Source organism: Symphalangus syndactylus, chromosome 22, assembly GCF_028878055.3.
Source record: "Symphalangus syndactylus isolate Jambi chromosome 22, NHGRI_mSymSyn1-v2.1_pri, whole genome shotgun sequence".
NCBI lineage: Eukaryota > Metazoa > Chordata > Mammalia > Primates > Hylobatidae > Symphalangus > Symphalangus syndactylus.
In genome coordinates, this window is record NC_072444.2 from 16,666,645 (window position 1) to 16,683,423 (window position 16,779).

At 39.4% G+C, this 16,779-nt stretch overlaps 1 protein-coding gene across 17 annotated transcripts in view; it reads left to right on the forward strand.

The window, feature by feature from the left end:
• Positions 1-16,779, forward strand: part of HP1BP3 (heterochromatin protein 1 binding protein 3) — a 55,182-nt gene that overhangs the window by 6,954 nt on the left and 31,449 nt on the right. For 14 of the 17 annotated variants that reach the window (XR_008653801.2, XM_063631659.1, XM_055261058.2 and 11 more), the window contains 6 exons: positions 149-248; positions 3,309-3,462; positions 6,417-6,576; positions 8,951-9,094; positions 12,358-12,438; positions 14,470-14,624. Coding sequence is in view for 16 of the 17 variants with exons in the window: in XM_063631659.1 (XP_063487729.1) it covers positions 149-248; positions 3,309-3,462; positions 6,417-6,576; positions 8,951-9,094; positions 12,358-12,438; positions 14,470-14,624 (794 nt within the window). In the remaining variant the exon portion in view is untranslated. The remainder of the gene's footprint in view (positions 1-148; positions 249-3,308; positions 3,463-6,416; positions 6,577-8,950; positions 9,095-12,357; positions 12,439-14,469; positions 14,625-16,779) is intronic. The other 3 variants (XM_055261056.2, XM_063631656.1, XM_063631657.1) reach the window with 1 other exon arrangement.

A 16,779-nucleotide genomic window follows, 5' to 3' on the forward strand; every position in this document is an offset into this window, starting at 1 on the left:
AAAAACTTGTTAAAAGTAATTTGCATCAGATCCTGGAGTCGACTTGAAGAATTCTCCTACATCTTCTGACACCCAGTTAGGCCCTTTGAGAAAGAGAGAAAAGAGAATTTTTTAATGCATGTTTGATTATGGCCATCTCTTTTCTTAGAAGGTAGAAGATAGCACCATGCCGATTCGTCGAACTGTGAATTCTACCCGGGAAACTCCTCCCAAAAGCAAGCTTGCTGAAGGGGAGGAAGAAAAGCCAGGTAAAGTAAAACGGTGGCACAGCTTAAAACATCAAAAGTTATACTGCAATTTGGAGTGTCCCATAAATTCCTTTGAACTTTTTCATGGCTATGTGTTTTGGGGAAACATTTAGAATCAGTAGCTATTGGTATGTCATTGCCGGACCGTGAGGGCAAAGTAAGATTTCATTTTCTCTGTAAAGATTTTTGGAAGGTGAAAATGTTATGTTGGAATTAAAAACAGAAAAATGGTTGAGGATGACAGGAATGGCCAAAGAGTAGCATTCCGGACATAAAGTGTCATGGGGATGAATGCAGTGTGGGAGAATGGAAAACGTGGGCCTTTAGGACAGACAGTGGAAGGTTCATCCAGAAATCATCTGGAGGCCTTAAGAGAAGCAAATGGTGATCTGTTGATCTGTAACAGGTATTGGTAGAGAAAAGATTGGCCAGTCAGTGGTGGGAGCATAACAAATGGAAAGAAACATAGACCCATCAACATGGAGTACTAATGCTCCTTTATGGCATCTATAACCACCTCTTCTCCTTTTCCCGTCTTTATTTTTCTTCTCATGATCTTTTTGTTTTTTTCCGTATCTTTTCCCTTTTTTCCTTTCTCTCTTTTATCTCAGGTTTTTCAGGGATGAGCACACTGTGCTGCCCCTGTTGTGGCTGTTAGAATCAATTATTTGCTGACCAGCATGTATTAGGAATAGAGGGCTGGGCACAGTGGCTCATGCCTGTAATCCTAGCACTTTGGGAGGCCGAGGCGGGCAGATCACCTGAGGTCAGGAGTTCGAGACCAGCCTGGCCATCACGGTGAAACCCCGTCTCTACTAAAATTACAAACATTATCTGGGCATGGTGATGCATTCCTGTAATCCCTGCAATCCCTGCTACTCAGGAGGCTGAGGCACAAGAATTGCTTGAGCCCAGGAGGCAGAGGTTGCAGTGAGCTGAGATCACACCATTGTATTCCAGCCTGGGCAACAGAGGGAAACTGTCTCAAAAAAAAAAAAAAGGGATAGAAAATACACGCATCCTTGTTGCCTGTATCCCTTGGTGCATCAGGGCAGACATCAGTAACCAGTCAATGTACCCTTTTGTGGCTGAGCCTGGATTTTTTCTCTAAATCGTTAGATGAATGCTATAAGCAATTTGGGCACCCTGGCCTAAGGCAGTTAAGAGACATGGGAATCCGAATATTTAAAAAAGTAAACGGGTGCTGGTAAGTTGAAGATAGGTTATCTTGTCCAGCACTGGGATAAGCCACTTGGTGGTCCATCTTAATCCATGTTTAACAGCCACCTGAGGCCACTAAATCACTAATAACATCAGTTTTCAGAATACATGCCAGAGGGTTCAGATGTAAAGTATTAGAAAAGTCAACCAAGAGTTTATGAAGAAACAGTGTCACTTCACAAGTTTTATGTTTGTTTAATCTTCTGTCTGTCCCATTTTGTACATAGTATTTTGTACATAGAAATTAGACTTCACTCATTTTAAATTTTGTAAACTCTACGTTTTACACAGAAACACAGTAGTTTCATGAGTTGGAAACAGTCTTATACATACTACATATTCAATATCTGTTGAGTGACTGAACTTTATTAAGCCATAACTCTTGAGCAGTTATTCTTGAGAAGAGAAAATAATGTAAAATTTATAAGTCTTATTACAGTAAAACCCCTGAATGATTCTTAGCTTTTCATCTTATTTAGAATAAGACAAAGTGTAAACAAACACGACTAACTAATAGTAAATTCTTGCCCATGCAGCCATTTAGTCAAATTGTTGGGTTGAAGGGCAGTAAAAGATATATCATGATGAAAAATACATTTTATTGTGGAAAACCTAAATGTAGTTATTATCTTTATCCCCAGATACCATTGTTATAGTGAAGTTCTATCCATAATACTTTGTGATCCTAAGCATATGGGAAACAATTCTAAAAGCAGAGAAGGCCAAAGGAGGATGGAAATCACTTGCTTAGTATAAGTGTTAGAATTGTACTTATGTGATTTGGTTTTAAGAGATAAGTGGCATTTTAAAATTCTCTTTATAGCCGGGTGTGGTGGCTCACGCCTGTAATCCCAGCACTTTGGGAGGCTGAGGCGGGTGGATCACAAGGTCAGGATATCGAGACCATCCTGGCTAACACGGTGAAACCCTGTCTCTACTAAAAATACAAAAAATCAACTGGGCGTGGTGGCACACGCCTGTAGTCCCAGCTACTAGGAAGGCTGAGGCAGGAGAATTGCTTGAACCTGTGGAGGCGGAGGTTGCAGTGAGCCGAGATTGCGCCACAGCACTCTAGCCTGAGAGAGAGAGCGAGACTCTGTCTCAAAAAAAAAAAATAATAATAAAAAATAAATAAAATTCTCATTATTTTGTGAAGGCCACAAAGAAGTCCTCGTCATTATTGCAATAATTAGTTCATATAATTTAAATGATCAAATTCTTCAAGCGTATACTTTGGCTTGAAGTATATGCTTGCCACTGGAGTCCTTTTTCTTTCGTGGTTTTTTTTATTTTTATTTTTATTTTATTTTTGGAGTTCTCTGAAGTCCCTGCATAACCAGTGCCTGGGGTTCTGTGTTTTATAGTAGCTACTCAGAGACATGCTGTGAAGGAAAGGCACAGATAACAGCAGACCTCCGTGTTCCCCTCTCATATTTCTACTCTTGCTTCAGTCATTCCTCTTGGAGAATACATGAGTTTTTTAATTACTTATCCTCTCAGATTTGCCTGTTGAATTATAAAATGGCTAGTTTCTTAATTATGAGTTTCATGAATATTGCAAAGTAGAATAATTAAATGATTTGGGATGAAATGAGTTTTCCTTTCTATGTAATTTCCTGGTCTGTTTTTCTAGTAATAGATAAATAACCACCTGACCAGGCAACTTGAGTGACATAAAGAATGTAAGAAAACTGCATTAGTGGTCATTCGTTTTCATTTTAGAATTCATTTGTTAATTGGAGACTTTGGCTGGTCCGTTTAATAAGATAAGCTTTTACCTTTTATTGACTCAGATTGGAATACATCTGCTTATGCAATTCTGCTCACCTGATTTTTTAGAACCAGACATAAGTTCAGAGGAATCTGTCTCCACTGTAGAAGAACAAGAGAATGAAACTCCACCTGCTACTTCGAGTGAGGCAGAGCAGCCAAAGGGGGAACCTGAGAATGAAGAGAAGGAAGAAAATAAGTCTTCTGAGGAAACCAAAAAGGAGTAAGGAGTTATGTCTTCTCGCTATTTATATTTGAAGAATGTGTAAAAGGACTTTAGATCAGATTGTTTTAAAGTGTTATAACATTGGTTTATGCTAGGTATTTGGATTTAATTTTTAGAATTACCATTTGAAATAGGTTTATTATATAGTTGTATGACCTGTTAGAATATGCTGTAGTTAGCAGAACCCAGTGGTTTGAATAATTGAAAAGTCTTTGTCATTGGCTTTGGAATGTGTTTTTGAGCTTGTAATTTATTGTGGGAGTATCTGATATTTTAAGCATTGGCAAGACTTCAGTAAGAAATGAAACATAACTATAAAAATCTGACCTAGAAGACATTTCACTATTTTATTCCTACTTCTGTGCCAGGAGTGGGTTGTTTTTATGTGCTTATGTTAGAAGGCATTAATCTGTATCAAGCCATCGGTAGTGTGACCTAAAAGTCTATATATGTTTGATGAAGTATTCAGTTGAAGAATTGACTTTGAGAATCTGAAAGTAAAATTTGCTATTGATGTGTATCTATATAAGGTGATGGCAGTTACTTTTTAATTTTTAATTTTTTTTTTTTTTTGCAGGAGAGCTGGTAGTATTCATTCCACTCTTTTCATAATTGGTCAGAACAGTTAGAAATTGCTTTTAACTATAGTCATGCATTGCTTAACAATGGGTGTACATTCTGAGAGATGCATCTTTAGGCGATTTCATCATCGTGCCAACATTATAAAGTGTACTTACACAAACCTACATGGTACAGCCTACTACATAACTGGGCTTTATGGGATAGTGTGTTGCTCCTAGGCTACAAACCTGTACAGCATGTTACTGTACTAAATACTGTGGGCAGTTATAACACAATGGTAAGTATTTGTGTATTTAAACATAGAAAAGGGACAGTAAAAATATGATATAAAAGATAAAAAATGGTATACCTGTGTAGGACACCTACCATGCATGGACCTTAAAGGATTGGAAATTGTTTGGGTGAGTGAATGAGTGGTAAGTGAATGCAAAGGCCTAGGACTACTGTGTGCAACTTTTAAAAATGAAAAGTTTTTATTTTTAAAAACTTTTAAAGCTTTACCAAAAACAAAGACACAAGCCGGACGCTGTGGTGCACAGCTGTAGCCCTAGCTACTTAGGCAGTTGAGGTGGGGGGATTGCTTAAGTCCTGAAATTTGAGTCTAGATTGGGCAATGTTGTGAGACCTCATATCTATGAAAAAACAAAACTTAAGACACAAACATACACCTTAACCTAGGCCTGCACAGGGTCAGGGTCATCAATATCACTGTCTTCCACCTCCAGATCTTGTCCCACTGGAAGGCCTTCAGGGGCAGCAACACACATGGACCTGTCATTTCCTATGATAACAGTGCTGTCTTTTGGAATACCTTCTGAAGGACCTGCTTGAGGCTGTTTTGTAGTTAACTTTTTTTTTTTAGGTAGAAAACATATACTCTAATGATAAAAAGTATAGTAAACACATAAACTAGTAGCATAGCTGTTTATTATCAAGTATTATGTATAATTGTAATGTGCTTTTTTTTTTTTTTTTTTTTTTGAGATGGAGTCTCGCTCTTTCACCCAGGCTGGAGTGTGGAGTGCAGTGACATGATTTGGGCTCACTGCAACCTCCACCTCCAAGGTTCAAGTGATTCTCCTGCCTCAGCCTCCTGAGTAGCTGGGACTACAGGTGTGCACCACCACACCTAGGTAATTTTTGTATTTTTAGGAGAGACGGGGATTTCACCATGTTGGCCAGATGGTCTCAATCTTTTGACCTTGTGATCCGCCCACCTTGGACTCCCAAAGTGCTGGGATTACAGGCATGAGCCACTGCGCCCAGCCAATATGCTATATTTTTATATGACTGGAAGCACCGTAGGTTTGTTTACACCAGTGTCACCACAAACAAGTGAGTAACGTGTTGCGCTGTGATATTACCACAGCTATCACGTTAACCAGGTAATAGGAGGTTTTCAGTTCCATTATAATCTTAAGGGACCACCATTGTGTATGTGGTCTGTTGACCAAAATATTGTTATGCAGCACATGACCATAAAAGAGTAACTTAGTAATAACTATACCTTCTAGCTATAATCTTCAGGGTATTCTTTATCTGAGTTTCATAAGTATAGCTAAGGTCTGTGGAATTTTTAGCAACTATCGTGTGTGTGTGTGTGTTTGTGTGTGTGTGTGTGTGTGTGTGTGCGTGTGCGTGTTTAATAGAGATGGCGTCTCACTATGTTGGCTAGGTTGGGCTTGAACTCCTGGCCTCAAGCTGTTCTCCATCCTCAGCCTCCCAAATTGCTGGGATTACAGGCATGAGCCACTGCACCCAGCCTATCCTCTGTTGTTAAATGTTCTAATGCATTTATTAGGCGCACAGAGTACTGTTATATACTCAGAATAAAATTTATATAATGCTTTAAATCTCACAAAATTGTTTTGATAAACATACTCTTACAATTCTTGCAACACCTTGGGAAGTAGTTGGTTTTATATTACTGTTTTATAGCTGAGGAGAAAGACATCATTTACTAAGATCATATAGCTAGCTAGTAAATGTTTGAGTGAAAATACAAACAAGGTTTTCTGACTTAAGAGCTTGAGTTTTTTCCACTATACCATACTGCATCTGTTGTAGTTGTTAACTAATATGCATTTTAAAATTCCCATTTCTCTTATGTACTGAGCCCTTATACCAGTGCTAATTTATGTGACTCCTCTCTCCTGCACCTAAGAGAAAAATACCTTTTTAATTCATTTATAGTACCCAGTTTTTAAAGAAGATTTATTTTGTAAAATTTTGCTTATGGTACATATCATCTTAGCCTGTAAATAAATTAAAGCATTAATTTTTATCCCTTTCTGGTCTTTTCCTCCTTCTGACTTTATACGTCTTTCTAGAGAGCTTATCTTCTATAATAACAATTCTTTGTTTTAAAGTGAGAAAGATCAGTCTAAAGAAAAGGAGAAGAAAGTGAAAAAAACAATTCCTTCCTGGGCTACCCTTTCTGCCAGCCAGCTAGCCAGGGCCCAGAAACAAACACCGATGGCTTCTTCCCCACGTCCCAAGATGGATGCAATCTTAACTGAGGCCATTAAGGCAAGTTTTTATTTCAAGCAATTCATCTTAGATTTATTATGTTCATTTTTTTCTTATTTGAAAATGGCATATTTCTGTTTAGACATCATAAATCTTGCTCTGCTTCCTAAAGGAGTTTTAAAGAGAGGAAAGTCATTATGAGTTCATGCTTTTCTAATATAATCACATTTGGTGAACACTGTTGATTTTTAAAAAAAATTTATATTTACTATAGCAAATATTTTAACTTTAGAACTTTTAAATTCAGTTTATCGATTAAGTACAGTTTTTATTTGAAGGCTGAAAATGTTAATTCATTGAACAAACGTTTAAGGACTACCTTCCTCTGTTGGGCGCCCCTGCTAGTGGTGAATTAACTAAGGCTAGCAAAGTCCTTGCCCTTAGAAATCTAATTGTGACTCAGTAACTGAAAAATATTGAGAATTTTTGTTTAAAAAATATCTCTAGGTTCATTTCTAAAGCTAAGTGTCTGATCTTGGTAGTGGTTATCTTTCACACCTGAACCCTGTTAATAAACACTGCTTTATCACCTAGACATTCCAAAATGCTTACAAAAATTATCCTGCTTACATAGATTTACGTTTTCATGACTTTCATTAGATGTAGTTTTCCTATTTTAATTTTTAAAGGTTATCTTCTAATTTGAATTGCCTTTATTGTATAAGTCTTTTAATTTTGCCTTGTTTAGTTCATATGATGAGATGATAAGAGGAGTTAGAACAGACCCATCTTTCAGGGACCCTGTTGTTAGGATCTGAGGCAGGACTGGGGAGACAGGGATACAGATGATTTTAACCAGTAAAAGGGGGTATGTGTATGAAAAGGAGCAGCCTGGTTGTCATTCTCAGAATGCGAGAAGATAGCACTAACACATAAACTGGAAAAAGGGTTTGCCTTCAGACTTCTCCCTTTACTCCTTCAAGACTTTTATGCTCTCACCTTATTAAGAAAACTTTATTGGTCTAGATCACCTCAGTGTCGTGAAATCTCTGTTCTTTGTATAGCCTTTCTTCAAGGATTTCACTTGATGACCACTCAACCTGGGTTTGAAGGAGCAGCATCATAGTGAGGATGGAAAAAGGACTGAAACTTTAAAATAGTGAAATAAAAAATTAAAACAGTATCAATTTGGCTTAAATAATGGTTTGAATATAATCGTGCATATTTATGGAGATGATTGATTTTATATAGATAATGTGTATTCCATGTAATATGACAAATTACTATTTCAAACCATGGATGCCATTTTCTGTATTGAACAGGAATCATGATGTCTACTACCATCTCACTGTCAGATTGGTGGAGCAAAAGATTATTTGTTTCAGCGTTAGTGTTCTTTTCTGTTTGATTTTCTTTGCTTTGTGTTTTCTTGTAAGATCAGGAGTAAACCTCAGTAGGTCATTAATAGTTCAGAGACACAGACTTGAATTACATGACCCATATTAATACAACTCGTTTCATGTTGTGCAATCTTTTCTGGACCATCTACCTGTGAGTTATTTTTCTTTGTTTTCAGAATGTATAAAAACATTCAACGAAGTTCTTATCCAATGAGAATGAATAAGTGCTACATTCATTTAATAGACACTGTGGCAGTAGAAAATTGATGGACTGGCCCATTAGATAAATGACAGATGCTACTTCTGTGTGCTTCAAAATTTAAAGCATTTGATTTCAAGTCAGTGACCAGTTGGAAAACAAAATTTTAAGCATTTGAAAAAAATTAAGTATTTGCTGCCTTTGTGACATAATGAGCTACTTAATTCTTCCAGGTGCATTAATGTCAAATGGAGTATAAGTAAAATAGGATGGAAATGGAAGAGGGCACATTAACTTCAAATAGAACACCTTCACTATTACCCAAAACTCTCCTTCAGCACTTTGCCATCTGTAAACCCATTTTTATGCCACTTGTTCAGATTATCTTTGATTTTTCTTTCTGCTGACATTCATACAGAGCCTTCAGGGAAATGTCCTGGCATGCTCATTCCTTGCTCGTGCCTTAAAATGGGACAGATCTGTGATCCTGTAAGTGATAGGTTTGTTCTGCTTTTCTCATTTTGATGCCAAAGATCCATCTTCTAAATACAGAATGGAATTAAAATGGAAAGAGGTTCTTCATTATACATAGAATGTTGTTCATGTTCAGTATGGGCTTTTAGGCTGTTTTGAACAATTTAAAATTGTAGTAGAAATATTTAGTAATTCTGTTATTTCTCTGCAGCCGTTATGAACTGAAGTCTTCTGAAGTTCATTCTTCCCTACCATTTTTGTCATCTATTATCAAATTCACTTCCAAAATAATTTATTTTGAAAATATATGTCAGGCTCTATCTAATAAAAAAGAACAACTAGTTTAATAAATCTTTTCTAGGCATGCTTCCAGAAGAGTGGTGCATCAGTGGTTGCTATTCGAAAATACATCATCCATAAGTATCCTTCGCTGGAGCTGGAGAGAAGGGGTTATCTCCTTAAACAAGCACTGAAAAGAGAATTAAATAGAGGAGTCATCAAACAGGTATTACACAATTGTTAGTAGTAAGATAATTTCATTGTGTATTAGCTTTAAGTCTACAGTTAGTAACATTTAGGCTTTTTGTGCCTTTTTTGTTAAAAATAAGTTTCATGATGATGAAATTCCTTAAGTTTAACCTAGTTGAATTATCTGAGGCTAGGTTTTGAAAATATTGGTGCCATTAAGATAGTGTAACTTTTTTCTAGCTTACTTTGCTCTTAATTGGATTTTTCTTTGGGGGCTGCTTGTGCTTGAAATCATGTAGCACTGAACAAGAAAAAGAGGTAAGGAATCCTGCTACTGCAACAGCAAAAATGAGGCTAGGCATGGTGGCCTACACCTGTAGTCCCAGCATTTTGGGAGGCTTAGTTGTGAGGATCACTTGAGCTCAGGAGTTCAAGACCAGCCTGGGCAACATAGCAAGACCCCTTCTCTACAAAAAATACAAAATCAGCAGGGTTTGGTGGCATGTGCCTCTAGTCCCACCTACTCGGAAGGCAGAGGCAGGAGGACCACTTGAGCCTGGGAGGTTGAGGCTATCGTGAGTTACGATCTCACCACTCCAGCCCCGGTGAGAGTGATACCCTGTCTGAAAACAAAAAGGAATAACAAAAATGATAATTGACCTTGTCTTAGGTTTGTTTCCTTTAAAGCCTAACTTACATGATAGACTTGTTACTATTAATTTTTAGCTTCATAAATGTGCTCACCTTAACTGATTAGTAGCTAAACTATTAAAGCCTGTTAAGAGTATCAGAGAAACCCGAGTGAAATGTGACTAGCACTAGAACCAATGTTGATTTCAGGCATAAATCTACTTTATCTTGCATAGTGCATGGAAACTTAGAACCATAGAAATCTAAAGCTAGAATAAACTTTATATTATGTTACCCTCTTCAGAGGTCCAGAGTGATGAAATAACTGCTAAGGTCTTATGGTAGTGGCAAAGATTTTAAAAACCTAGTTGATCCCATTCCTAGAGTCTTGTTACGTTTTTTCTATACCCCCTGCCTGTTTGATCAGAATAGAATTCTGTGCCACTCAGGCATTTCTACTCTGCTTAGGGACTTCCAACTAGTACTTAATTCCACAGATACGTCTTGTCTCCTATGTGCCAGTTGCCTGGACGTCTGTCAGTGAATAAAACAGATTGCTGCTGTGTAGAGCTAAGAGTCTAGCTTTCTCAGAATGTAAAACTGATATTTAAATGGCCTTTAAAACGATCACTGACGGCCAGGCACAGTGGCTCATGCCTGTACGCCGAGGTGGGAGGGTTGCTTCAGGCCAGGAGTTTGAGACCAGCCTGGTCAACATAGCAAGGTGAGACCCTGTCTCTACAAAAAAATTATTTCTTTATTCTATTTCATTTTACTTTTTGAGAGGATCTCACTCTGGCCCAGGCTAGGGTGCAGAGGTGCAATCTCAGCTCACTGCACTCTATACCTGTTGGGCTCCAGCCGTCTTCCCACCTCAGCCTCCTGAGTACCTGGGACTATAAGTGTGCACCACCACACCCAGCTAAGTTTTGTATTCTTTGTAGAGACAAGGTTTTGCTATGTTGCCCAGGCTGGTCTCAAGCTCCTGGGCCCAAGTGATTCACCCACCCCAGCCTCCCAAAGTGCTGGGATTACAGACGTGAGCCACCATGCCCAGCCTTTACAAAAAATTTTAAAATTAGCCAAATGTAGGGGTGCATGCCTCTAGTCCCAGCTCAGGAGGCTGAGGCAGGAGGATCGCTTGAGTTGAGCTATGAGCTAACATAGCAATGAGCTGTGATTGTGCCACTGCACTCCTGCATGGGTGACAGAGTGAGACCCTGTCTCTAAAATAAAACAAAATTATGATTGACTAAAAAGTCTTACCTAGTTAATATAATTATTAGAGCCAAAGACCTGTTGTGTAACATGTCAGCAAAGCTTATGAGATGGCTTCATGTTTTAGTTTATGACCTGCTCTAGCCTACATAGCCTGACTACCCTTGGTTTGATACCTAAACAACTCTTAGTAGGCTAAAAGCATTCCAGCTTGATTGCTACATTGATAGCAGTGTAGGTAAAACTAAGCTGTGGAGGACTTTAGTTATTGTGAATCAACTTTTTTTTTGAGATGGAGTCTCGCTCTGTTACACAGTGGCACGATCTCAGCTCACTGCACCCTCTGCCTCCTGTGTTCAAGCAGTTCTCCTGCCTTAGCCTCCTAAGTAGCTGGGATTACAGGCGCCTGCTACCACACCCAGCTAATTTTTGTATTTTTAGTGGAGATGGGGTTTTACCACATTGGCCAGGCTGGTCTCAAACTCGACCTCAAGTGATCTGCCCACCTCGGCCTCCCAAAATGCTGGGGTTATGGGAATGAACCACCGTGCCTGGCCTATTGTGAATCAACTTTAAAATTTTATGAAAGTGCTTTGTGAACTGGAAATATGTGGTAAAACTTAACATACCATTGTGTGCAGTGGCTAAATAATTGTTTGTTTGTTTGTTTTTTGAGACGGAGTATCACTCTGTCACGCAGGTTGGAGTGGAGTGGAGCAATCTCAGCTCACTGCAAGCTCTGCCTCCTGGGTTCACGCCTTTCTCCTGCCTCAGCCTCCCGAATAGCTGGGACTACAGGCACCTGCCACCGTGCCCGGCTAATTTTTTCTATTTTTAGTAGAGACGGGGTTTCACTGTGTTAGCCAGGATGGTGTCGATCTCCTGACCTCATGATTCGCCCGCCTCGGCCTCCCAAAGTGCTGGGATTACAGGCATGAGCCACCGCACCCCGCCAAAAAATTGTTAGATAACCCTTCCCATAAGGAATAATGTATCATTGGTAAACTGTGGGAAGTTACGTGGCCTGAGACTAATTAGGCTCTAAACTTTTTCCAAGGTGCTTTTAAGACAGTGAGGGCTTTTCTTATTTTCCCTAAGAGATTGTGTCCCTTACTTTTGTGGGACATTTTTGTTTTGATTTTTTATTTCATTTTGAACGTTTTTAATAGACTGTTTAACCTGGTATCACAGTAGCATTCTTCCCAAAATTTTGTAGGTGAGAAAACAAAAGCTCAGAGGGTTAACTGGGTTGTCCAGTATTACTCAGCATCAGCTAGATGGTATATAAAGGACCTTTCATCTGAAGTCTTTTGACTCTTCATTGACTGTTTTTTTTTTCTCTGAAGAAGTAAACACCACTTTACATTAGCTCTTGCATTACCATGCCCTGTAATTTCCTTAGCCTACTGTAAAGTTATGAATACTAGAATAACAAAAATTAATTTACTTTAGGTTAAAGGAAAAGGTGCTTCTGGAAGTTTTGTTGTGGTTCAGAAATCAAGAAAAACACCTCAGAAATCCAGAAACAGAAAGGTAAGACATGTGTACCACAGTTTGAGTGCTGTGGAGCTGTTACTGCTACTAAAAATAGCAACATTCATTGAGTGTTTGCTGTGTGCCTGGCACTATGCAAAGTTCAGCCTTTCTGCTAAGGCCTAGGGAAGTTATAAATAATTTGTTCATCTAGTGAGTAGAATAGCCAGGACGCAGATCCAAGCATTCCAACCTGGTTAAGCCTGTGCTCTTAAGTGCCTTACATTAAATTATGGGCAGCTATGTAAATTATACTGCTTTTTGTTTTGAGATGGAGTCTTGCTCTGTTGCCCATGCTGTAGTGCAGTGGCATGATCCTCAGCTAGCTGCAACCTCCGCCTCCCAGATTCAAGCAATTCTCCTGCCTCAGCCTCCTGAGTAGCTGGGATTACAGGCACTCGCCACAATGCCCGGCTAATTTTTTTGTATTTTTTAGTAGAGACAGGGTTTTACCGTGTTGGCCAGGCTGGTCTTGAACTCCTGACCTCAGTGATCTGCCCGCCTCTGCCTACTAAAGTGCTGGGATTACAGGGTGAGCCACCGCACCCAGCTGAATTATACTGCTTTTTGTGAAATATCTTTTAAACTAGAGGAGGTATAAGAGTCCTCTGTTTTTTTTTGTTTGTTTGTTTGTTTGTTTTTTCTTTTTTAAGATAGAATCTTGCTCTATTGCCCGGGCTGGAGTGCAGTGGCACGATCTTGGCTCACTGCAACCTCTGCTTCCCGGATTCAAGTGATTCTCCTGCCTCAGCCTCCCAAGTAGCTGGGACTACTACAGGCATATGCCACCATGCCCAGCTAATGTTTGTAAGTTTCACTATGTTGGCCAGGCTGGCCTCCACCTCCTGACCTCAGGTGATCTGCCTGCCTCTGCCTCCCAACGTGCTGGGATTATAGACGTGAACCACCATGCCCAGCCTAAAAGTACATTTTTACCGAATACTAGACCTAAAAACTATACCCAGATCCAATTTTTCTTCCTGTTTTTGTAAATACTAACATTCTTCTTACCAACACATAAAATTTCATTTGTGTAAAGTATTTCTACAATAATAAAGTGAAATGTCTTGTACTCATTTATATCAGAAACTGAAATAATATTTTTCTACACTTTTTTTTTTTTTTTTTTTACAACTGAAGCTTTTTATCCTTTTTTCGTAGACTTTTCAAACACTTTCAAAGTGAACTTTATGCATTGCTTTCTGGTGCTGCACTTCATAAATTAGGACCTTTAAAGTCTACACTCCGTTTTACTTTTATGTGTGTTTTTTGTGTGTGTGTGTTTCGAGACGGAGTTTCGCTCTTGTTGCTCAGGCTGGAGTGCGATGGCACAATCTCGGCTCTCTGCAACCTCCGCCTTGCGGGTTCAAGTGATTCTCCTGCCTCAGCCTCCCGAGTAAATGAGATTGCAGGCGCATGCCACCATGCCTGGCTAATTATGTATTTTTATTAGAGACAGAATTTTACCATGTTGGTCAGGCTGGTCTCGAACTTGTGACCTCAGGTGATCAGCCCACCTCAGCCCTGCAAAGTGCTGGGATTACAGGCATGAGCCACCACACCTGGCTGCTTTTTCTTGTTTGGTTTTTTTTTTTTTTGAGATGGAGTCTCGCTCTGTCACGCAGGCTGGAGTGCGGTGGCTCCATCTTGCATCACTGCAATCTCCACTTCCCGGGTTCAAGCAATTCTTGTGCCTCAGCCTCCCGAGTAGCTGGGATTACAGGCTACCATGCCTGGCTAATTTTTGTATTTTTATTAGAGAGGGGGTTTCACAGTGTTGGCCAGGCTGGTCTTTAACTCCTGACCTCAAGTGATCTGCCCACCTTGGCCTCCGAAAGTGCTGGGATTACAGGTGTGAGCCACCACACCCAGCTTTTATATGTATTTTTAATGCTATCAGTTGAAAATTTCATATCAAAGGAATTGCCACAAAATTGACAAATTTGGTAATCAACTGAGGAAAGCCCTTGAGTTGTATGTAGAAGCATTTACATTCTATAATGATCATAATTTTTGATAATTACTTTTCAGAATAGGAGCTCTGCAGTGGATCCAGAACCACAAGTAAAATTGGAGGATGTCCTCCCACTGGCCTTTACTCGCCTTTGTGAACCTAAAGAAGCTTCTTACAGTCTCATCAGGAAATATGTGTCTCAGTATTATCCTAAGCTTAGAGTGGACATCAGGTATGAGCCATTGGCCTGGCCTTTAAAACATGATGTATTACTTCCCTTTAGCTCCCTTTTCATGGGAAAGGAGATAGATTAAATACTGAGGAAGGATTACTTTCAGCTAAGAATAAACCTTTTTTGTTGGTTTTTTTTTTTTTTTGCCCCATTATGTTTTCCTTTTCATATCTCCATGTATAGTTTTTTTTTAATTATTTATTTATTTATTTATTTATTTATTTATTTTTTGAGACGGAGTCTCGCCCTGTCACCCAGGCTGGAGTGCAGTGGCGCGATCTTGGCTCACTGCTAGCTCCACCTCCCGGGTTCACGCGGTTCTCCTGCCTCAGCCTCTCCGAGTAGCTGGGACTACAGGCACCCGCCACCACGCCTGGCTAATTTTTTTGTATTTTTAGTAGAGATGGGGTTTCACCGTGGTCTCGATCTCCTGACCTTGTGATCCGCCCGCCTCGGCCTCCCAAAGTGCTGGGATTACAAGCGTGAGCCACCACGCCTGGCCTATTTTTATTTTTTTGAGAAGATTTGCTCTTGTCACCCAGGCTGGAGTGCAGTGACGCCATCTTGGCTCACTGCAGCCTCTGCCTCCTGGGTTCAAAGGATTCTCCTGCCTCCACCTCCCGGGTTCAAGTGATTCTCCTGCCTCCGCCTCCCAGGTAGCTGGGACTACAGGCGCCCGCCACCACACCCAGCTAATTTTTGTATTTTTAGTAGAGCCAAGGTTTCATCATGTTAGCCAGGCTGGTCTCGAACTCTTGAACTCAAGTGATCCACCCGCCTCGGCCTCCCAAAGTGCTAGAATTACAGGTGTGAGCCACTGTGGCCAGCCTTGTTTTTGAGATGAAGTCTTGCTCTTGGTGCCCAGGCTGGAGTGCAGTAGCGCAATCTCAGCTCACTGCAGCCTCTACCTCCCAGGTTCAAGTGATTCTCCTGCCACAGCCTCCCGAGTAGTTGGGATTACAGGCACCGGTTACCGTGCCTGGCCTAGTTTTGTTTTGTGTGTGTGTGTGTGTGTGTTTTTTTTTTTTTCCGAACCCAAATCTTACGTTTCTTTGTAAGATCCTGGTAGAGTAACTCTTTTAATGTTGTCAGCTATTAAGATATTTAATATTGAACTGTGTGTGTTCTCAGATATGAAATATCTTAACAGTTGGCAACATTAAAAGAGTTACTCTACCAGGTTTAAAAGAAAAAAAAAAAAAAAAAAAACTAGGCTGAGTGTGGTGGTGGGCACGTGCAGTCCCAGCTACTCAGGAGGCTGAGGCAGGAGAATCACTTGAATCCAGGAGGTGGAGTTTGCAGTGAGCTGAGATTGCGCCATTGCACTCCAGCCTGGGCACCAAGAGCGAAACTCCATCTCAAAAAAAAAAAAAAAAAAAAAAAAAAAAAACCATAAAAGTAAAAAGGAGTGTAGACTTTAAAGGTCCTAATTTATTCTTAGCCTTTAATAACTAAAGAATGAAGTACAGCACCAGAAAGTAATAAATAAAGTTCATTTTGAAAATGTTTGAAAAGTCTGAAAAAAGGATAAAAAGCTTCAGAGTTGTAAGAAAAAAAAAGTGTAGAAAATACTATTTCAATTTCCGATATAAATGAGTACAAGACATTTCATTTGATTGTAGAAATACTTTACACAAGTGAAATTATGTGTTGGGGAGAAGAATGTTAGTATTTACAAAAACAGGAAGAAAAATTGCATCTGGGTATAGTTTTTGAGTCTAGTATTGGGTTAAAATGTACTTTTAGGCTGGGCACGGTGGCTCACGCCTGTAATCCTAGCACTCCAGCCTGGGTGACAGAGTGAGACTCCGTCTCAAAAAACATAGATATATGATAGATATATACATACATACGTACATACATATACATCTATATATATTTCATGAGAATTCAGGCTTCAGTAACACCTGTATATAGAAATAGCATAATGTTTTCATCATTTAAACATGCAGCCTAAAATTCTGAGATAATTTTGTTAGTAATTCATATGTAAAATTTTGCCACTTAGCGTCTTGACAGATCATTTAGATTGTCACATTTGCTCAGTTGTAGATTCATGCAGATATATCAATTTGTTTAAATTTGTAATTCACAGACTCTGAGAGTGTTTGTGTGAGATGACTTCTAGAAATTATGTTTAATCCAGATTTCTGTC